The sequence below is a fragment of the Sphaerodactylus townsendi genome, linkage group LG03 (genome assembly GCF_021028975.2).
Source record: "Sphaerodactylus townsendi isolate TG3544 linkage group LG03, MPM_Stown_v2.3, whole genome shotgun sequence".
NCBI lineage: Eukaryota > Metazoa > Chordata > Lepidosauria > Squamata > Sphaerodactylidae > Sphaerodactylus > Sphaerodactylus townsendi.
In genome coordinates, this window is record NC_059427.1 from 909,549 (window position 1) to 930,769 (window position 21,221).

The 21,221-nt window shown below is 59.2% G+C and overlaps 2 protein-coding genes across 2 annotated transcripts in view; one reads left to right on the forward strand and one right to left on the reverse strand.

Annotated features, from left to right (window-relative positions):
* The window catches only part of LOC125428777 (zinc finger protein OZF-like), a 798,123-nt gene that overhangs the window by 462,088 nt on the left and 314,814 nt on the right, over positions 1-21,221 (forward strand). The gene's annotated exons all lie outside the window — the stretch shown is intronic.
* The window catches only part of COL11A2 (collagen type XI alpha 2 chain), a 79,638-nt gene continuing 59,441 nt past the window's right edge, over positions 1,025-21,221 (reverse strand). The window contains exons 40-66 of the mRNA XM_048490833.1: positions 21,063-21,116; positions 20,097-20,204; positions 19,689-19,796; positions 19,543-19,596; positions 19,374-19,427; positions 18,595-18,702; positions 18,451-18,504; positions 18,213-18,266; positions 18,058-18,111; positions 17,315-17,368; positions 17,027-17,134; positions 16,299-16,352; positions 16,135-16,188; positions 15,852-15,905; positions 14,586-14,639; positions 13,043-13,150; positions 12,708-12,761; positions 12,560-12,613; positions 10,188-10,295; positions 6,205-6,258; positions 6,086-6,121; positions 5,929-5,982; positions 4,978-5,245; positions 4,120-4,232; positions 3,218-3,286; positions 2,648-2,893; positions 1,025-2,230 (exon numbers count right to left, since the gene is read on the reverse strand). Coding sequence (XP_048346790.1) covers positions 2,084-2,230; positions 2,648-2,893; positions 3,218-3,286; positions 4,120-4,232; positions 4,978-5,245; positions 5,929-5,982; positions 6,086-6,121; positions 6,205-6,258; positions 10,188-10,295; positions 12,560-12,613; positions 12,708-12,761; positions 13,043-13,150; positions 14,586-14,639; positions 15,852-15,905; positions 16,135-16,188; positions 16,299-16,352; positions 17,027-17,134; positions 17,315-17,368; positions 18,058-18,111; positions 18,213-18,266; positions 18,451-18,504; positions 18,595-18,702; positions 19,374-19,427; positions 19,543-19,596; positions 19,689-19,796; positions 20,097-20,204; positions 21,063-21,116 — 2,337 coding nt within the window. The 3' untranslated portion in view covers positions 1,025-2,083. The remainder of the gene's footprint in view (positions 2,231-2,647; positions 2,894-3,217; positions 3,287-4,119; positions 4,233-4,977; positions 5,246-5,928; positions 5,983-6,085; positions 6,122-6,204; positions 6,259-10,187; positions 10,296-12,559; positions 12,614-12,707; positions 12,762-13,042; positions 13,151-14,585; positions 14,640-15,851; positions 15,906-16,134; positions 16,189-16,298; positions 16,353-17,026; positions 17,135-17,314; positions 17,369-18,057; positions 18,112-18,212; positions 18,267-18,450; positions 18,505-18,594; positions 18,703-19,373; positions 19,428-19,542; positions 19,597-19,688; positions 19,797-20,096; positions 20,205-21,062; positions 21,117-21,221) is intronic.

A 21,221-nucleotide genomic window follows, 5' to 3' on the forward strand; every position in this document is an offset into this window, starting at 1 on the left:
AAATACTTCCATCTCAGCTTGGGGGGCTGGCAGAGCTGGGTCGGTGCTTCCAAACAACCACCCCTGGGGGCCTTTAACACCAGCCTGACTTTAGCCCCCCTTGGTTTGCATAATGGGAGGATCCACCTCTGCCAAAGCAGCTGTGTGCAGGGGTGCAACAGCCACACTCCCTGTCCCACTTCAGTAGCCTCACGTAGCAGAACCTTGTCAGGAGGAAAGGGGGGGTGGCTGGTGTCACACTTAAGAACAGCAGACTCTTATCTGGTGAACGTGGTTTGTTTCCCCCCTCCTGCACGTGACGCCTGCTGAGTGGACCAGTCTTGGTTCTCTCCGGACTCTCTCTCAGCCCCACCTGCCTCACTTTAAGGTGCCCGCTGTGGGGAGGGGGAGGGAAGAGGAGCTTGTCAGCCACTTTGAGACCCCTGTGAGGGGTATGAGTGGGGTATAAAAGCCAACTCTTACTCTTCCTCCTCTTCTGGCGAGGAAGCCAGCTTTTATGGCTCAACCCCTCATCTTTTGTGACTGGACAGCAAAGTTGCTGCTCAGAAGGAGAGGTGAGGCCGGCCCTCCCCAAAGCAGAAAACCCACTCCTGGCCTGGGAGCTCTGAGGGGCCTGACCCAGCCCTGCCGCCTCGGGAGGGGCCATCAGACGGCATCGCTGCGGTGGTTCAGCTCTGGGCTTTCTGCCTGGGTGCTGTTCGGGGGGGGGGGCCAGCGCGGGCGGAGACTCTTAGCCCACGGCTCAGGTAGGAATCTTGCGCCTCTTCTAAACGATGGGGCCGGGTCTTGCCAGACCCTTCCTGCAGGGCCCCCTCAAGAGCAGGCAGGCTCTGGCAGGTGTGCCGGGGTGGGGGGGGAAGGTTGTTAGGTTTGGGGCCCGGGTGGACGAGATCTCTCCGGTCGCTCTGATGCGAGCCCTCCCCTTCCCCCCCCCTCCAATCCCGGGATCAGGACTCCTAAGACAGACAGTCAAAGTTTTGTGAGAGGGAAGGAGAAGCGAAATAAGAGGCCGAAAGAAAGCAGCAAAATTAGAGATGATCTATTACACAATACAATTTCCACAATTACTTTACAAAACATTACAGGGCCTTGGCATGCCTGCTTCCAGCACCAGGGGGCGCCCACTGCTGCTTTTTAGAAAACAAAAAAGCCAAAGGGGGGGGGCGGGGCACCCGTAATAATAATAATAATAATAAACTTTGAATTTGCAGGCAGCCAAGAGACAATAAACTTATTTTTAATTTCCCGAGCACCAAAATTGGGTGGCTTTTTCCTCCTTTTCTCTGTTTAAAGACCGGAAACGCACAGCAGGAGATGAAAATAGTCTTCTTTTATACACCCACTCTTTTAAATAATATAATTAATTTAAATTTTATAAAAACAAAACAAAACACACAGTTCCCTTTCTTGTGTTGGGCGACATGTGGAGTGAAGTCGGGGCGGAGGGGCTTTGAGGAGGCCGACAGTCACACGAGAGCCGGGTAGGTGGGGGTGGTGGGGTTGGGGGGGGGGAGCTGAATGTCCCGTGGGGCCGTCTGTGGGCTGAGCCCTAATAAGGCCCACGGTGGCTCTCGAAGGGGCCGATCTGGGCTAGACCCCTGAAGGAAGGAGGGGTTCAGCCCCAACAGCCTGGATCAGGCAATGCAAGAGAGACACCCCCCTCCCGCAAGGTCTTATGACCAAGAGTTCATTGGCAGAGAAGCAGTGGGGTAGCCTATAGGGTGCGGGGAGGGGGGGTTTGCAGCTGTTCAGCAAAGCCAAGAGGTCCTGGGGAGCCACCCTGGGTTTGGAGTGGGGGGGACATGATCTCCCAGGAGGGGGAGGGGGCCGTGTCCTCCTGACCTCTGACCTGGTAACAGTGTGAGTGAGTGGGAGTGGGAGGAGAGGGAACGGGAAGAATAATTCCTTTTGCGTGGGGTCGGACGGAGCCGTCTCTGTTGCTGATGTGCGCAAGAAGTTGGGACGGATCCTCTTCAGTCACTGCTGGTTGTGGGGGGCTGGGGGGGCGAAGACGGTCTCTGTTCCACTGGAAACTGGGTGAGGGGCGTGTGGTGGGGAGCACCGTGGGTCGAGGGACTCAGTTCTAGCCGAGGAAGCAGACGGGTCCCACCTCAAACCCAAACCTCTGGTTGGGCTCCCCAAAGTCCGTCACCTGCACGTCCAGCAGGGGGAGCTGTTCCAGACGGGGCGTGTTCACCTCCAGAACAGTCTTGTCGGATCCCTTCCGCACCTGCATTGGGGAGGGAGGGAGGGAGGAGGGAGGGAGGGAGGGAGGAAGGAAGGAAGGAAAAGATGCTGTTTAATGTTTCAGGGGAACTGGGCTGGGGGTTCGTGGGGGTGGGGGGGACAGGGCTTGTGGGGGGCTGTGGGTCCCAGTAGCCAACAGTGTATGCTCTGAGATAAAAATGTTTTTTGGGGGGGCTGGCAAAGGGAGTCTGCCCAGCCCTATGGCTGTGGCCCGAGAGAACCCCCGGTTGGGGAGCCTGGACCAGTTTTGGGCAGCGACCGCACCCAGTCCAGCTACCTCCAAGCCCTTCTTGTCTCTGGAGTTCTCAGCCCTCTACTCCCCCATCCCCCGTGACCCTGGGCTGATTCCTCCCCCCCCCCCCAAGCTTTTGGGCTCATCACTAGCAGCCCGTCCCGTGACCCAGGGACCCTCTTGACGGCGTAGGGGCTGCTTGTCGTGAAGCTGATGTCCTTCCCTCTTCAGGAAGCGCGAGGGCGTGCTGGTAGGCCCCTGAGGGGGGCCGCAGGCCGCTGCTGTGCCAGGGTCACTTGAGCAGGAGTGCTGGCAGTGGTAGGTGAAGTTCTGGCGGGCTGAAGTGCTGAGCAGCCGCAGGAAGGTCAGCTGGACCACGCCCAGGGGGCTGCCGTTGGCGTCCACGTAGGAGAACTGGGGAGGGGGCGGCAGGATTAGTGGGGCTGGGGGCGAGGGGACAAGACCCCGTGTGTGTGTGGGGGGGCATCTGGGGGGATGGTCGTGAGGGGCCCGGCCCTTCCGCAGGCAGCCCAGAGCAGGTCCTGCTCCAGAGGGCAATGCAGCAGCAGCAGCAGCAGCAGAGAAGGGTTCCTTTCAGTCCAGTCTGGGGGGTGGGGGGTGGGCGGGAGCTGCTCATCTCCAGAGAGCCCTTCGGACTGAGTGGGGGGCTCAGAGGGGGAGGGGGAGGGGGAGGGACGGCCTGCTGCTCGCTGGCACCCACGGGCGCCCTGTGCTCACCTTGCTGCCTTTCCGGAACTGGCTGAACCAGGTTTGGGGGGTCTCCTGCTCCCACCTGGACATCTTAACCTGCAAAGGGGGGGGGGAGGAGCGAAAGAAAACAACAACAAACGAGGCCTAAGTCAACAGAGGCTTTGCTTTGAGTGGGGCCGGGAGGGGGGGGGCACCTGGCATCTGCCCACGTCTGGCCTGCGATATTTTAACTGGTTAGTTTATTATTTATTTTTATTAATTAAATTACATATATGCCACCACACCCCAAGAACTCCCAATTAAGACGATCTCGATCGATTAAGGCGGCTGTCCAAACATACGCTCAGTCAACATAGGTGGCCAATTTTGAGAACTCCTGTTTGGGCGTGCCGACATGCAGCCCCCTTGGAAGAGGGGACCCCCGCCGCACCCCCAGAAGGAATGCTTGCCCTGAGCCCGTGACTGGCACGCACCTCGCATGGAGAAAGCAGGCTCTCTGGGTGCAGGGCTGAGTGTGTAGCTTTCATGCTTAAAGGGCAGCAGCAACCCCAAGATCGCTTGTGCATGAAGCACCCCGTCAGGGTCAACCCGAGTGGGGGGGGGGGGGCAGCTGACTTCTCAGTTGGTGGTCCACACATCGTTATGAGTTCTAGCAGAAGGGAGCTAATGATGACCCCGCCCCCTCACTGGCTCATCTGTGCCCCCCAGAACTTCCCCCGCCCACCAACTGCCTGCCCCCTCCGACCTGAGTCATACGCCCCTCCCCCCCGGCCCTGGTGTGCTCCATCAAGGGCAGACGTCCATTCTGAGTTTGCAGCCGGTCAGGACGAGCCAGGGGAAAGGACACCCCCTCCTGGAAGGTCCCCTGGTTCCCGGGGGGAGCAACCTGGGGGCCCCACCTTAATTCCGGCCCCTCCCTCTTCTCTTACCTCCTGAGTCGCCCGGCTGGGGAAAACACACGTCTCTCCCCCTGCAGTGAAGTTACAGTAGACCTTGAAGGAGTCCCGTGAGCAGCCCTGGTTTGGGTCGATCCAATATTCGCCTGGGGGGAGAGAGGGAGGGAGGGAAGCAGAGCCCCACAGAACGGGTGTGAGCTGCCTCTTGGCTTCAGGCTGCACCCCCCCCGTCCCCCCGCCACCTCCCCCCCCTTGGTCACAGAGCATCGTTGAGTGCAGGCAGTGATTCGTCCCCCCACCCCTCCCTGCAAAAGACCTTCAGCTAATCTGGATGGCAAATATTCGCTGGGGCTGAGACTAGACTTCGCCAGAAGTGGACTCCTGGGGCCAGCCCTTCGCCGCTGACACTTTGCAGCCAGGCTCAAAACTGTTCAGAATCCGAGAGGGGCGTGCTGGACGCGACTAGCCCAAGGGCACCCAGCGGAATGTCGGAGTGCGGAAACACATCTGGTTCAGCAGATAAGCCTCTGCCACCCGGGTGGAGGAGGAGGGAATCAAGCCCAGTTCTCCAGATTAGAATCCACCTGCTCTTAACCACAACGCCACGCTGGGTCTCAAAGGGAGCCCTCCCCCTGAGAAGCCGCGTGGCTGCCTTCAGAAACTAAGCTAAGGAGAAACCACCGGCCTGCGGAGTATCACAGAGAGCGGCATTTGAACCTGAGTCTCTCCAGCACTCAAACTGTGCCACTGCCCAACGCTCGACCCGTGGCATGCCAGGGGGTGGACTGAAGCAGGCAAACCCCTTTTGGAGAGCCGTGGTCCAGCCCTATTGGCCCCCCTGAATGAATCCCGCAACCCAACCCCCCAGCTCAGCCTTCTAGCCTCACCCACCATCGGGCAGCTCCGGGTGGCCGAGCTGCAGGTCCTGGCAGGTGCGGGCGGGGCTGTCCTGCGTGCCCAGCGGCTTCCTCATCTCCTCGATCTCCTTCCGCAGAGAGTTGAGGGAGCCGTAGATCTCCTCCATGCCCTCGGAGGGCGAGGGGCCGGCGGCGTCGGCGGCCATCTCTTCCTCCGGGAGGACCCGGCTGCCGTCCACGGACCGCTTGTTCTTCTTGGGCCTCTGGATGGGCAGCGGCTGGATCACTTCGCCGGGGGACCCCTGCGAGGAGGAGGAGGAGGAAGAATGCTGGTTTTTATGTCCTGTTTTTGTCTACCTTTGTGGAGTCTCAAAGCGGCTCCCCATCACTTTCCTTTTCCCTCCCCCCGAGAGGCACCTTGTGAGGCAGGTGGGGCGGAGGGGGGCTCGAGAGAACTGGGACCGGCCCAAGGTCACTCAGCAGGCTTCACGTGGAGGAGCGGGGTTCTCTGATAAGAGTCCTCCTCTAAACCACTGCGCCACGAGAAGCCACAAGGAAGCAGCGGGGCGGGGGGGGCAGGCTTCACCCCCCATGAACACCAAGCTCATAGGGCTGCGTTGGTCCACAGATCCTCCTCCTCCTGCCTGCCTGTCCATTCATACATCCACCCACATCACTAACAAATTCACTTTTGGGACGTCCTGCTTCTGAAACCCTGAGCCTCAGATTCAAATTTCTAAGACACAGAAATAAATCTTTGGACATTTATCCCCTTATTTTCTACGTAGCTGAAGCTACAAGTCTGGAGCCAGAAGTCCAAAAGTAGCAGCTAATGTCATGTATAATTCAACAGGAGAAATCAAAATCAAAATGTTTGCAAGTGAGCTGAAACGGAGACAAATGTCTTCCCTGGACTCTGTTCAACCTGAGCCTCAGGAGGAAGAGGGCCGAGGGGGGAGGGGGGGGTTGAGGGAGGGGAGCGTACCGGGTGTCCGGGGGGTCCAGGGGTTCCACGCTGACCTTTGGGACCTGCTTGACCCTAGAAAGAGAAGCCCCAACGTGTCAGTCAGCAGCCCCCAGGAATAGAGGCGGACTTTCCCAGCCCCCAACAGGGGTGTGTGTTGGGGGGGGCACACTCTTACCGTAGCTCCCTTGGGGCCTTGGGGGCCGGCTGGACCCTGAAAGAAGAAGGAAGCACATCAGTGGGGAGTGAAATTCCAGAAGTGGGGTAAAGAGGGCTCTGTGGGGGGGGGGCACTCACAGGAAGTCCAGGGAGCCCCGAGGGGCCGAGGGGGCCGGTTGGGCCAGGGATGCCCTGTGGGAAAAGAACAGAGAGAGAAGGTGAGCCAGAGGATGACGAAGGTCCATCTCCATGAAGTCACGGGGGTGCCCCCCCCCCACTTCCCAATCCACGGGAAGGTCAGCCGGGAACCCTTCAAGCTTCCCAGGTGCTCGGGAGCAGCAGCAGCAGAAGGCCGTTGCTTTCACATCCTGCATGTAAGCTCCCAAAGGCACCTGGTGGGCCACTGTGAGTAGCAGAGTGCTGGACTAGATGATCCAGCAGCCTAGTTCTGATGTTCCCCAGCCTCCAACCATCTGAGGAGCCGCGGGTTTTCCTTCTCCATGCACTATTGTGGATGGATTCAACTGCAAATCCCCCCCCCCCCCGCCCAAGAGCCCTCCCCCAGCCTAAAGGGGCATTTCCGTCGACAGAAGGGCCACTTGGTTTGGAGGAAGGCTTCAAACTGCAGCCAGAAGAAAGGGGAAGGTGGGGTACGAATGTTTTAATAAACAAATAAAATTCGCTCAGCAGAGTGGTGTGGCAGGGGTGGAGTCCGGCCCAGTGGCTGAAACCTTAACCCCCGCCCCCCGCCTCCCACAAGTGTGGCTGGTGGGATTTTATTTATTTATTTATTTATTGTTCCACTTATAGACCGCCCTCCCCCGAAGGGCTCAGGGCAGTTTACAGCAATAACAAAGCAGTGGGTACATAAAATACATATAAAATTAAATTAAATTTAAAATTAAATTAAAGGCAGCGTTCAATTTCCATAAAATTGAATAAAATAGATGGCATCTATTAAAAACTCCTACAGAAGGGAACAGCGGGCCTTGGGATGTTTCCGGGCACCTTGTCAGCAGCTGGTCTCCCCAAAGGCCCGGCGGAATAACTCAGTCTTACAGGGCCTGCGGAACTCATTAAGGTCCACTTGGAAGAACCCTGGACAACTGTGGACACCAAGGCAGGGGGCCAGGGCTGTAAATGCCACAATAGCCTAGTGGAGAGCTCAGCTGCATCGCCAAAGAGGCCAAAGGGATAGCAACCAGCAGATTAGCCTCTGCAGAGCACAGAGACCGACGTGGGACATATGGGGCCAGACGGTCACGTAGGTACGAGGGTCCCAGACCGCGTAAGGCCTTAAAGGTTAAAACCAATACCTTGATGACAATCCGGAACTCAACTGGAAGCCAGTGCAAGCGATGCAACACGGGCATGATGTGGTCTCTGATGGCACCTCCCGTGAGCATCCGAGCTGCAGCATGCTGGACCAGTTTCAATCTCCGGATCAGCCGCAAGGGAAGGCCCACGTAGAGTGAGTTGCAATAGTCTAACCTGGAGGTGACCGTTGCATGGATCACAGTGGCCAAGTCGGTTTGGGAGAGGAAGGGGGCCAGCCGCCGGGCTTGGCGAAGATGGAAAAACGCAACCCGGGTTATATGGGCCACCTGGGTCTCCATTGAAAGAGACGAATCCAGGTGGACCCTGAGCTTCTGGCCGAACTGAGGGGGGTCCGATTGCCAATGAGACCCCCCTCCCACACCGGCGGACTGAAAATCCCCCACCCACCCTACGGCCCAGCCAAAGGATCTCCGAAATAGCTGCGTTGGAGTTCAGGCTTTTAACCTGCTCTGCTTCCAGCCAACCAGCCGCGAGCCTCCAAACAATGCTGTGTAGAGACGCCCGGAAGTGGAGGCGTGACGGCTCCCTCCCTCCCATCACGACAAGGAATGAGCTGGGTGTCATTCGGCATAATGATGACAAATCAGGCCCAAAGCTCACGTTACCAGCTGAGCAAGAGTAGCATATAGATGTTAAGAAAATAACAATGGGGACAGCTAGGCTCACTGAGGCACACCACAATGAGAGTGGAAGGAGCGCCTCCGGGAGGCTTGGTCCCCACCACACTGCTGACTCCGGTCCCAGAGAAACGAGGCAATCCATTTGGAGAGGACGATTGCCCCGCACTCGGGAGGCTTGGCCAGGCAGTGGAGTCAAAAGGTTAGAGTGGTCGACCACGTAATCAAGCGCTTCGCGGTAAGATCCAATAATACTTCAGCAGCGCCCGATCACGCGCCTCAGTCAAGCTGCATCACGGAGGCTGATATCTGTGACAGCGGCGAGAACAGTGATCCTCCGATCCAGCATGCCCAGCATGGAAGCGGAACTGGAAGGGATCCAAGGCCGATCGTCCTCCCAGAAAACCCTGAGATCTGCTCCAACTACCACTCTCTCTCAATTACCTTCCCCAGGAATGAAAAGATTCGAAAAGGCGGTAATGGTGGCGAGATCACTACCGGATCTAACAGCCGGTCTTTTTTAAGAGGTGGAAGCGGACCACTGCCTCCTTCAACCCACCGGGACAAACTCGCCTTGCTCCAAGGGAGCAATTGAGAATAGTTAGTCAACAGGGTGGGGTCGTGGCACTCCTCCGACGCACATGTTTTAACTTGAGCCAGGAGGGGCACGGATCCAGAAAGGACAGGTATAGGTCTAACAGCAGCCAGGACTCTGTATCGACAAGCGGCTTCAAGAGAGCAGGGGAAAACACTATATGGGCCAAGCAAGGGGCCAAGAAGGCGGCAAGGGAGCCTCCAGTTCACAAATTGTCTCCAAGGTGGCAGGAAGGTCCTGGCGGAGCGACGCGACTTTATCTGCAAAATAGCTCACAAAAGCCTCACAGCTAATAGCCAATTGATCAGTTTTTGAACCCTCAGATAGTGAGGTAAGGGACCGAATAATGCGGAACAATTGTGCTGGGCGAGAGCTAGCAGATGCAAGAGAGGAGGAGAAAAATGTTCTCTTCGCCTCCTTCATTGCCATCTCATAGGCCTTCATAAACATCCTATAAGATGTTTGCGCAGCCTCGTCACGAGACTTCCTCCACACTCGCTCCAGCCATCTAAGCTCCCGTTTCAAACAGCGTAACTCCTCAGTATACCACGGAGCCAGCCGGGAACGGGGTCGTAGAGGGCGTCGGGGAGCAACAACCTCGATGGCATTGGAAAGGCGGGTATTCCAATCCGCTACCAGTCCATCGAGGGTGCTGGTGCCGGGATTAACGGCTGAGTGTGCTTGAGGACTCCCGCAGGAGTGAAAGGATGTGAGGGGAAGGGTCCTCCCAGGGAGGGCTTTCTCGGGCCCAGACTCTGGACAGCCGCTGCCTGCCGGTCAGACCCCGGATTGCTAAACTGAACGGACCGGGGAGCCCACCCTAGGAGTAAGCAAATGTATATCTTGATAAGAAGATTATTGGAAGATGATTAAAATGTGATGAGACTATAGTGTGAAATATGTGGGAATAAAGTGATGCACAGTCTTTTGCATAAAGGACACTGGAAGAGCAGAGTTTTCTTCCTGCTCCTCTTTCAGATCCTCGTGTCCAGCCAATCATCTCCCTCCTTGCTTGCAGCCATCTGGGGAGCTGAAGTGGTTTTATCTAGTCCAGGGGTAGGGAACCTTTAACACTCAAAGAGCCATTTGGACCCGTTTTCCGCGGGAAAAGAAAACACTTGGAGCCGCAAATAATTTTTGACATTTAAAATAAAGATAACACTGTATATATTGGGGATTTTTAACCTTTTACTCCACTCATTCTGAGAAGCGCATGGATGCGTCTGCCCTGCTGCCTGCAGGGCGGGCAAGGATGGGGCCAGCGGCTCGGCTCGTGGAGCCACAGTGCAAGGGCAGAAGAGCCGCATGCGGCTCTCGAGCCGCAGGTTCCCTACCCCTGATCTAGTCGCTTATTTCAGGGCCTCGAGGCGGAACGCAAAACACGAAAGGAGGCGGAATGAAAGAGCACAGCAGGGGAAGAAGGCTCTCCCTCCCACAAACAGCGCAGAAAACGGGACTGCAGAAGCCAAAGGCAAAGGGCGGGGCAGGCCCCATCGCGGACCCCACCACCACGGCAGGAGACCCCCGGGGCAGCCTCCCCCCACCCACCCCGCCCCCTTCCGTGTACTCACAGACTCTCCTTTGGGCCCCTTGCTGCCCTGGGGGCCAGGCAGGCCCCGGTCCCCCTTCTCTCCTTGTTCTCCTGGGGGTCCGATCAGGCCAATGAGACCAGGATGTCCCTATGGGGAGGGGGAGGGGACACAAAGAGACAAAGGTTCTCAAGCAGCAAACACAAGGCTCCCTTGGGGGTCCCTCGGGCAGCCTCTTTCTGCAGTGGGGCAGATGGCCTCTCCCTGGAGCAGCAACAGAGCCGAGGTCTTGTGGGGTTTCCGGGCTGCGTGGCCGTGTTCCAGTAGCACTTCCTCCAGAGGATCCTCCGAGGATGCCAGCCACAGATGCAGGTGAAACGCCAGGATAAAATGCTACTGGAACACGGCCACACAGCCTGGAAACCCCACAAGACCCCAGTGATTCTGGCCATGAAAGCCTTTGGCCACACAACAACAGAGTTGTTCCCTCCTGGTCCCAATCCAATGCCACTGGTATGATCACGAGTGGTGTAATGGGGGTGGGGGGTGAGGGTCCACGGGGACGTTTGCAGCAGAACGAAACGGACTAGGAAGTCCAGAACTTCACCTCTCGCCCTCCCACTCTCTGACCATAAACCACTCAGCCAATCAGAGCAGGGGGAAGGTCAGGCGGTAGCCCCTTTTGCCCCTTTCAGGAGTGCAGACGGGCACCTGCGGCGCTTCCCAGAGTCACACCTGGGGATCACCTGCCTCCTCCCACAGTTAAATATTGTTTTACTTTTTTTTTTCAAAAAAGCATTCAAATGTTTTCAACATGTGGGCCCTGAGGAAGAGTGAAGCTCCACACAGGCACTGTCCAATCGGTGCTGGCCCCTCTTGGCCAACCTTGTTTTGGCTTTCTTGTTTGAAGACTCCAAGGGGCTCCAGCCCATCGCAGCCCCCCCACCCTAGCCCCGCCCATGGCCCTCGGGGCAGGATACAGGCAGCACAAGTCCAGCAGCCACACACACACGGCTGCGCTGCTTCACACGGGGCCTCTGTCCAGCGGCTGTCTGCACAGGGCCCAAGGCCAGGATCTTGCAGGGCGGCCTCTTGCTCGGCCGGGGGTGGGGTTTTGTGTCCAGAATCCCCCTTTCTGCTAAATTCCTGCTTTCCCACCTGAATGGTCACTTCTTGTCTAGAATGGCAGAGCTGGAAGGGCCCACGGAGGGCATCTAATCCAACCCCCTGAGCAACGTGGGATCAGCCTAGGAGAGCATCCTGGGACAAGGAATTCGGGGCGGGGCGTTGGGTGACCCTCCTGGTGCATTCTGGTCAGCAGCTGTCGTGGGAGCAGAGGGAGCTGGGTGGCCAACTGGCCCAGAGAAGGGGCTGCTGAGTAGAACCTCTGAGGTCCATGAAATTCCTCAACCCAGGGCAGGAGGAGGAGGAGGGCGGGGGCACGGGGGCTCCCATGCACAGGGCCTGGCCAGGCCGCTGGGCACAGAATCTACACACACCCCGCCCCACGGTGCAAACAAGCTCTGAGTTCAAGAGGAATGCCTGTGCACAGCCCTGACTGGCTGGAAACCAGGGAATCATCAACCCCCAAACCTCCTCTCCTTTCCCCCAATACCTTCAAGATCAATAATTCTTCAAATGGGGAAAGAACGTACATTTAATTGAACAAATATACAGTTTGAGCAGTAACGTTGTTGTTAAAAGTGCAGGGAGCTGGCCGAGAGAGCTGCTGGTGGGAGGGGGGCAAAGCAGACTGGGGGCCCAACGGCCCCCTCCCCGACCACTGATAGTCCCCCGCCCACCTCCCTTTGCCGACTACAGCGGCTCCCCCGTGCCCAAGTCCCAAATGCTGGGCACTCTTAGGATCCCACACGCAAGAAACGTGTTGGCAGCAATGCGGGGCTGTAGTGCCCGCCCCCCGCCCCATGCAGTGGGGGCCAGGAAACCCCTCCCCTCATGGGCTTCCCCTCGGCTCCAGGGTCTGGCCCAGTCTCCTCACGCCTCGAGGGCATCACCCCCTCCTGTATCTCCTGTTCTCCACCCCTGCCGCGACCTCCACTCCACAGCCAGACCCAGCCCCCCTTCTGCCTCCCTTTAGGGCCCCTTCGACCCAGAACTGCCTCCAGAAATCCCCCTCCTTTTCTTGCATCACCTTGTAAGCTCTTTGGGGCAGGGCCTGTCTCCTCACTGAAGGCACCACATAAGACCTAATTAACTGACTGCCATGGGTCTCCAAGAGACCAGCTCCCCCTCTCTCTCCTTGATGCTCACACACGCAGCGCACGGGGCCCATGAATGAACGCGTGGCAATGGGGTGGGGAACTCCCGGCGGGGCCTTGATGAAACATGGCACCGTGCCACTCGGCCCAATCGGCAGTGCCTGTGCCCACCCGGGGCAGGAAACCGGGACTCACCTTCTCTCCTTTGGGTCCAGAGTCGCCTCTTAGCCCAGGCAAGCCGGGGGGGCCCTGCAGGGAGACACGTCAGATACGTTTAGCCCTGCTTCTTGGCCCACAACCCCCGCTGTTTGCAGGTGACAGAGAGAGAGCCCCACGCACTCACCACTGGTCCTGGGGGGCCCGCCTGCCCCGTGGCCCCTGGTTTGCCTTGTGCACCCTGGAAAAGACAAGGGACAAGGTGATCAAACACGGCCCCTCCCTATCCACACGGTCCCACGACCCCCCAGTTCCCTGATCTGCCTGGGAGCCCAGGAGTCCCGGCATGGAACTCACCTGGCCTATTAAGGGCCTTGAAACACACACAGCACCCCCCTCCCCCCCCCACAACCCGGTCCCTCCTCCCTCCATAGAGGGACCCTCACGCTTAACTTAGCAAACTCCCACCCACCCACCCCCACCCTCCCAGAACCTCCAGGCGTCCGGCCGGCCTCTCCTCACCACTGATCCGGGGATGCCCCTCAAGCCGTCCGTTCCGGGCTTCCCGGGTGTCCCCTGCGGCCCCACGGGCCCCGTCTTCCCAGGGGGTCCCACGGCACCCACTTCTCCCTGGGGGAGGCAGAGTGAAGGTGAAACAGGGGCCAGCCTGCGCTCTCTCTCTCTCTCTCACACACACACACATGAACACACAACGGACTTGGGGAATACTTGACAGTTTTAGAAGGGAGCCGTTTTGGCCTGCAGTGGCGTGGGAAGATTTGAGCCTAGCAGCCCTTTGGAGGCTCATGAGATTGTTGAGGGGAAATCTTTTGAGAGTCGCAGCCCAGACCCCGAATGCAGCGTCAGTCTCCAAGGACCCACTGGGCTCGATTCTAGCTCGCCCCGAGACGATCACAAAAGGTGGGGAATAAATCAAAAGAATAATAATAATTACAAGACCAACAACAGTTGGCAAACGCTTGCTACTCAGCGCACGTTTCCTCCCAGGCAGGCCTGGGGTTCAGTTGAGCAGGGGAACCGGGTCCGGGGAGGCGAATGGCAGGAGGGGACTCGGCTTGAAGGAAAGTCCTCTCCAAAGGCCCCCCTGACATGGCGACCCCCCCAAACTTTTCCCTTGCGGGAGGGGCTCTGGGGAGGGGCCTGTGGTGGAGGCAGGGCAGACACGCCGCCCCTCCCTTCCCCTTTTCCCGCCTCCTCCCCTATTCGTTCCTTCCGTTCACTTTGCTGTTCTCCTTCCCCCCCCCCTTTGTCCTCCCCCCCTTCCCTTTCTTTCATTGAACAGGTCGAAATAACGGGGAGGTGGACTAACAGTGGTGCAACTGGATTTATTAAATGAGACCCCCGTTGGAAGTCAGGTGAAGAATGACGAGGCGCTGGGTTTTCTGCATGTCTTGAAGATGAAGGGCAGACTGATTGAGATGAATATTTTAACCATTTTACGATTATATTGATTTATGTTGATGTAGCGGATGCTGCATATATGCTGTGAGCCGCCGTGAGCCCAGCCTTTGGCAGGGGCCGGGTGGGAGAAAAATCAAAATAAAGTAAGTTCTCAAACATTCTCAGGAAATCACAGCACCGGCCCCCGCCTGCCGCACAAACGGTGCACCTTCCTTTCCCCGGGCCCGCTCTTCTGCAGCCCACAGTTTGGAGGCAGGAAAGTTACTTGGGGTCTGGGTAAAGTGCTGCCAAACAAACTGCAGCCGGATTACGGCAACCCAGCAAGGTTTTCTCGGCCAGAGACAGACGTCCACGGGTGGCCTGCCTCCACGCCCCAGCCACGGCACACCTGGGTGGTCTCCCATCCAAGCATTCATTGTGCTCAACCCGGCTTAGTTTCCCAGATCTGGCAACATGAGGCTCGTCTGGGTCTCGGCAAACGGCAGCATCACGACGAAGAAAAGGGAACCTCCCCCCCCGCTGAATGGAGGCCTGCCTGACCCAGAACCGTTCCGGAGGCCTTGCACAGAATACCGGCCGAGCCAGTCCAAGGGCCCGAGGCCTCCCTGGCGCCATGAACCGGCTCCCAGCCGCGGACGCTCACCTTGGACCCTTTCCCGCCCTGACGTCCTTCGGGGCCTGGAGTGCCAGCTGGACCCTGCGAGGAGACAAGAGGGGAGAGAGCGGCTCAGAGGACAGGCAACGGGCCCTTCTGCCACAGCACACTCGGGGGAAGGGGGGGAGCCTGGGAGAGCCGGCCCGGGGGCTGGGGTGCGAAGGGGGGCCGGGTCGGCTGTGGGTCCAGGGCCTTTCCTGACAAGGCGAAGCCTCCCATCTCACGAGCTGCGGAACTGCCTATTTCTGGGCTGGAGGGGAAGATGGCCGGGCGGGAGGAGCCCCACTTGGCCCCATCAGGAGTGCCCACAAGGGAGTCCAGCAGAGGGGCCAACTGGTCAAGCACGGTCATGGTCGGTCTGACTGATGCCCTCCAGCTGTGCAGGTTCCAAGGAAATTGGTGGCCACTGGGTGGCGGCAAAATGTGGATGGAACGGGCTGTTTGCAAATGTTTTATTGTATTGTATCGTTCTGTAATTGTTGTGTGCTGCGCTGAGCCTGACAAGGGAAGGAGCAGGATACTGAAGCTAATAATAATAGAAGCCGTGCCCTCGCTTGGGTGAATGTTTGGGACATTCAAAACTAACTGCAGAGACGTACTGCCTTGCTCTGGAAGGCTTTTGAAACAGCGCTTCGCACATGCTCACAGGCAAAACTCTGACTTTGGTTCCTACCATGGGGAACAGAACTCACGAGGGGCAGCTGGCAGAGAGAGACACGCAAGAGAGACACGCTGAGCTCCACGGCCGGCGTTTTCTGAGCTCGACAGACAGTGCAGAGAACGTCCTTCCCCTCGGAGCTCGCGTGGGATGGCGGCTGAGTCTGAGCCCCCCCTCTGCTACCCTGAGCCCACCCCCCCGCAGTCCCTCAGCCTAGCCCAGCCTCACCAAGTTGGTAGCTGAGATTAAGCTGATGGTTTTAATGGTATATATTTTAACTTCATATTAGACGGGGTGGGCGTATATCAGGTGTTAAGCACCGTGAGCCTGGCTTTGCTAGGAAAGGATGGGGTATAAATCAGATCAAATAATAAATAAATAAGTGGAAGATGGGGGGGATGTGAAAAGCTGCTTTGGGTGCCCATCAGGGGGAAAAGAGGGACAAAAATCAAGCCAAGACAGTGGGGGGGGGGAGTGCATTGGCTGGGGGGGCAGACAGAGTGGCCGTCACAGAAACCTGGAAGCGGGGAGAGCCCAGCAGCCTCCCAGCCCTGCCCCCGAAGTAGGGGGGGGCTTCCCATCGACCCTTCACTTACCCTCTTCCCTGGAGGGCCGGGGGGACCATTCTCACCAGTGGGGCCCGGAGATCCCTGCAGGGGACAGAGCGGAGGTCAGGGCACGGCAAACTCAGAACCGGAACGACCCATCCGAGGGAGCAGGAGGCAGAGAGCCCCGAGTCAGAACCGGAGGCAAGAAACACCCCCCAGCGATCAAAGGCCGCAGGGACGTCTGGTCTCTCAAGCAAGCACAGGAGAGCTGGCCCGGGATCGGCCCCGACCTTGTGCATTACCCACACCCACCACCCTCGGCCACACTCACGGCCTCCCCAGGCTCTCCGTCTTCTCCCCGCTCGCCCTTGGCTCCGTCTTGGCCCTGTGGGAGGAGGAAGGAGAGGAGAAAGTTGGCCCTTGCCTGGTCCCACGAGCCTCCGGGCAGTTCGAAGCCCGGGAAGAACGGGGCGGAGGGCCGTTCCTAATACTCACCCGTGGTCCCATTCCACCTGGGGGGCCGGGGTCTCCCGGGAAACCGACTGGACCCTGGCAAAGACAGAGGCATCAAGGGCCGTGAGGGGAAGACTCAAACCTGCAATCCTCGCCCCCCCCCCCCCCAAACTTTCCACCCAACAGATCTGGGCCTCCCTTCTCCACATTCCGACCATCTTTCCTTTCACAGAGTGAATATTTTGCAGTCGTACGTTGGTCCTGCGGTGCACGGCTGCAGGGGGTTGGACTGGATGGCCTTTGGGGTCTCTTCCAACTCTATGATTCTATGATTCTAAACTGGAGACCCAGGTTTGATTCCCCACTCCTCCACGTGAGTGGCAGACTCTTATCTGGTCAACTGGAAGTGTTTCCCCACTCCTACACATGAAGCCTGCTGGGTGACCGTGGGCCAGGCAGAGTCCTTCCTTAGAGCTCCCCAAGGCCCACCTGCCTCACCAGGTGTCTGTTGTAGGGACAGGAAGGGAAAGGAGCTTAGAAGCCACCTTGGACAGAAAGGTGGGGTATAAATCCAAAGTTGTCATCGTCGTCTTCTTCTTCAGGTGACTTTGGGCTATCTGAGAAAAACCTGCCCACCTGCCTCCAGCCCCTAGAAGAGGCCCCGGCAATTTCTCCCCACAGCATCCCTTGGAGGTCACTGGATAGCCGGAGCTCAGAACTCCGTTTCGGATCCCCCCCACCCCTCTGCTGATCTCTGCCATATTACTTACGGGATTCCCCTTGGGCCCATCATCCCCGACTGGGCCTTTCCCGCCGGGGGGGCCGGGTGTGCCAGAAGCCCCCGCTTCTCCTTTCTCGCCTCTTTCACCCCGTGGGCCCTGGAAGGAGAGGAAAGGGTGAGGTTGATGGTGGGAAAAGGGGGGGGCGTGCCCGCCGAGGACGCTGAAGGCAGAGACGAGATCTCTGGGTTCAGCTGTGATGGGGAAGGGCTGCGTGGCAGGGGGAGGTGGGAATAGAGACATGCGAGGCGGGGGGGGGGGGGACACAGAGGCTCTCACCTTTCCGCCTGGCTCTCCAGTGACTCCGGGTCCCCCTGACTCACCCGGCTCCCCCTGGAAGGAAAAGAGGAGCCCAGAGACGGGCGGCTTTACAAAGGGGTTTGCGGAGGAGGGGCCCAGCCCTCTAAGACCCTTCTTCCCAAGTGACCTCTATGCTGCTCGGAGCCACGAATAAAGGGGAGGGGCAGCTGTTTCAAGAAATAAATAAAATGTGGGATTTGCTGCCGGAGGATGCCGTCACGGCCACGGGCACAGGTGGGCTTGAAAGGGGGATTAGACGGATCCACGGAGGAGAGGCTTCATAGTGGCTGCTAGCCGTGGGGGCTGAAGGGAGCCTCCAGGTACAGACGCAGTCAACCTCCGAATCCCAGGGCCAGGAGGCAACATCAGGGGAAGGCCTCAGACTCTCTGCCCAGTTAGTGGCCATTTGGGGGAACTGGTCGGCCACTGGGAGAAACGGGATGGACGGACCCCCACTGCCGCCTCCTAACGCTTTGATGGTCCCCCGCGGGATTCGGAACATGTCTGGGGGAGGGGAAAAGGAGGGGGGAGCAAAACTGGAACCTTTTACATGTTTTTAACTCCCCCCCCCTTCACACTCCCACTGTTCTCTTTGCGGAAAACTGCAGGGGAGGGGGCTCCGTCGTTTACTCCCCCCACGAGTGGCCTTCTGGCTGCACCTCTCTTTCAAAGGGCCCAGGAGTCCCGGCTGTCAGCCCCATGGGGCCGGGGCCCCCACTTACCTTCTGCCCTGGGGGGCCGAGGTTTCCTACACCTCCGGGGGGACCTTGTGGACCCTGCGGTGAAAAGAGCCGTCGTTCTTGTTACAACTGAGTCAATGCTGGAAACTCAGTCATTGGGGAGGGGAGTGTGGGGGGGGGGATGGGAAGAGACTCACGTCCGCTCCCGAGGGTCCGGCTGGGCCCCGAGGTCCGGGGGGTCCGGGGGGTCCCTGAGGAGAAAGATCAGAAGGCGAAGGTGGAGACAGGAAGGACGTGTTTGTGCTGAGCTTGAACTGCATCCTCCGCTGGGCCTTTGATTTCCGAGAGCCCCCTCGGGAGCCAGCACCGGCTCAGGCATCCAGCAACAGCCGATGGTCAATGAAAAAGGGGGCTGGACAGGAAAGGGGTACGTACCATGGGCCCCCCGTCTCCTGTCTCGCCCTTCTCCCCAGATGGTCCTGGCAGGCCCTGTCCAGAGAGAGAAAGGGGTCAAGAGGTTTTCAGTGAAGCGAACCGGGGGCGGGGGGGGGAGGGAGGGGCAGGCTCTGGGACGCTCACCTGCAAGCCGATCGGCCCGGGGGGGCCATTGAAGCCCCGCGTCCCCTCGTCCCCTTTGGGCCCGAAGTGGCCTTGGAGTCCTCTTGCTCCAGGCTCCCCGTCAGCACCCTGCAGGGCAAGAGGGGGAGAGGCGCGAGGGGGGGAGGGGCAGCCTATTGAATCTAATAAAATGATAACAACAAGCAGCTCAAAGAGCAAAAACCTTCATGCCAACCCCCCCCCCCCCCAAAAAAAAACCCCTGCCAGGCGGTGCCCCACAGAGAACAGTGCAGCCATGGGGCTTTTGCAAAGCCAGACTTCTCTTGCAAGGGGCTGCAGGGCCCAGCCCCACACCGGACTGAACCAAGACGGCTGAAGGTCGGAGCCCCAACTGTGGGCCGCGGGTGGGCCAAGGAACCCCTGGGACCCAACAGCAAAGACTCTCCTCCCACCCACCACCCACCCCGCCCCACCCCCCGTGCACAAGGAGAGGGACCACCACAGAGGGGGGGGCGTGTCCCTTTGTCCAGGCAGCTGTGATGGAAAGATGGGAACCCCGCATCACCGAGCATCAGCATACACCCGGGGGGGGGGGCGGGACCAGAGGATCATTCATGCCACACCTGGGGGGGAGGGCAGGGTCTTGAACCCAGTTCCACTGCCCTTGCTGTGCCAAGAGGTTTCCCTGACACCCCAAAGGAGAGAGGAGGTGACCTGCCCTCGGAGTGTGGGAGGGGCCTGAGAGTGTGGGAGGGGCCTGAGAGTGTGGGAGGGGTGGCCCACCCTGCAGGGGTACTTACTGCAGCTCCCGGTTGCCCGACGCCGCCCAACGGACCCGGCGGACCAGGTGGCCCCTGCGGAGAAGACGAGGAAGAGGATGCCGTGAGTGACTCCAAGAGGGGAGTGGACCCCACAGCTGCCCCGGTTCGGGAGAGGGGAGCCCTCTGGTTGCAGCCCCGTCACACTCACGTGCTCTCCTTTGCCGCCCTTGGCCCCCTTCTGTCCCGAATCGCCCACTTCGCCCTGCGGAGAGAAAAGAAACGTGTGGGGAGGGCCTGCCGGGGGGGGGGAGAGGGGGCAGGTAAAGGGCGTGGCTAGGGGAGGGGGCCTCTCACCTTATCGCCATCTTCGCCTGGGCCCCCGGGGGGTCCTGCCGGACCAGGCAAGCCAACGGGACCCTGGACTCCGTCACGGCCTGCGGGGCCAAGGGGGCCTTTCTCGCCCTGAAGGAGGGAGGGGCCGTGAGGCCGAAGGACAGCGAAGGTTGGCCGACCACCACGGGGGGAGATCCGGCCCCCTGGAACCCCTCCCACGGCATCCCAGAGCCAGGCCCGAAAGCTCCCCCTATGGCTCCTGATGCGAATCCTGGCCACCCCCATATTGATATGGGTCACATGACCCCCCAACAGTGTTTTCTCTCCCCCCTTCCCAGATGTCCTTGGCTGGGTTGCTGCCTGTGTGACACGTGTGCCCCCCCCCCCCCCCGAGGGAACCCAGGTGTCCTGGTCCCTCCCCATACTCACGGGCACGCCCTTCTCCCCCGCGGGGCCAGGTGGTCCTTGAGGCCCGGGCCTTCCTGGGGGTCCAATGGGGCCTCCCGACCCAGGCCCCCCCCTCTCCCCCGGAGACCCCTGAAAGAAACAGAAGGGCACACGCGGATGAGTGGAAACCGGAAGGAAGGTGAGCTCAGGAGCCAAGGAATTCCCACCACTGTCACTCTGTTCTGTTTGCCTCGGGGCAGCTGCTACAGTGCAGTGCAATGCTCAAATCTCACGCAGGCTCTCAGGACGCAGAGGGGCCAGGAGGTTGCATCAGGGGGATACAAACGCAAAGACTTGCCAGACAATTTACAAATGCACAAGACAACTGGGCCCATGTAGGAAGCCTCCGTAGAGGATGGGTCAAGTGAAGGCTGTAACTGCTGATAACGGAACCTCTGTGTACAGAAGCAGTCTACCACTGGGGCAAGAACAACAGAAGACTGCCTGTCTCACGGCTGAGTATCTGGCTGGCTGGCTGCCGGCAAAGACCAGGAAGCAGCATGAGGCGCAGTTTGTGTGTTTGGGCCCGCAAGGTGCTCCTTTTCATTTCCACTGAAGGCAATTCCCTGCAGAGGCCACGGGGCTGAACCACTTTTAAGTGGACTGATTGACACACGTCTGTCTCCAACTGCCAGGAGAGGAGAATCTTGGGAATGCGTGGACCCTACACAGGTCAGCCAAATCTCCAACTCCCAGCTGGGGCGAGGACTTGCCCGTCTCTCTCTCGCCTGGCGGGCGAGGGCATTCCCCCTCTTTCCCTCCCCCGATGCCCACGCCTGATTCCCAGGAGAGAGAAAGGACAGCAGGCGCCCCCACCGGCCCCAACCACGTCCCACGGGTGAGGCGCTCAAGCGCCTGCTCTGCCGCTGGGATGGGGGAGCCACGGCCTCACCCAGCCCAGGAAATGAGGATCTCTGGGGGGATCCGGACAGGAGTGGAAATACTCACGGCTGGTCCTGGGGGGCCGGCTGGTCCCTCGTTGCCTTTCAAACCGCCCCCGCCCTGTGGAGAGAGAGAGAGAACACGAATCCAGCAAAGATCACCAGAAGGAGAGGCTGGGCGGGAGGGGGGCGGCAGGGAGGCCCACCCCAAAACCCCTCCCAGAAA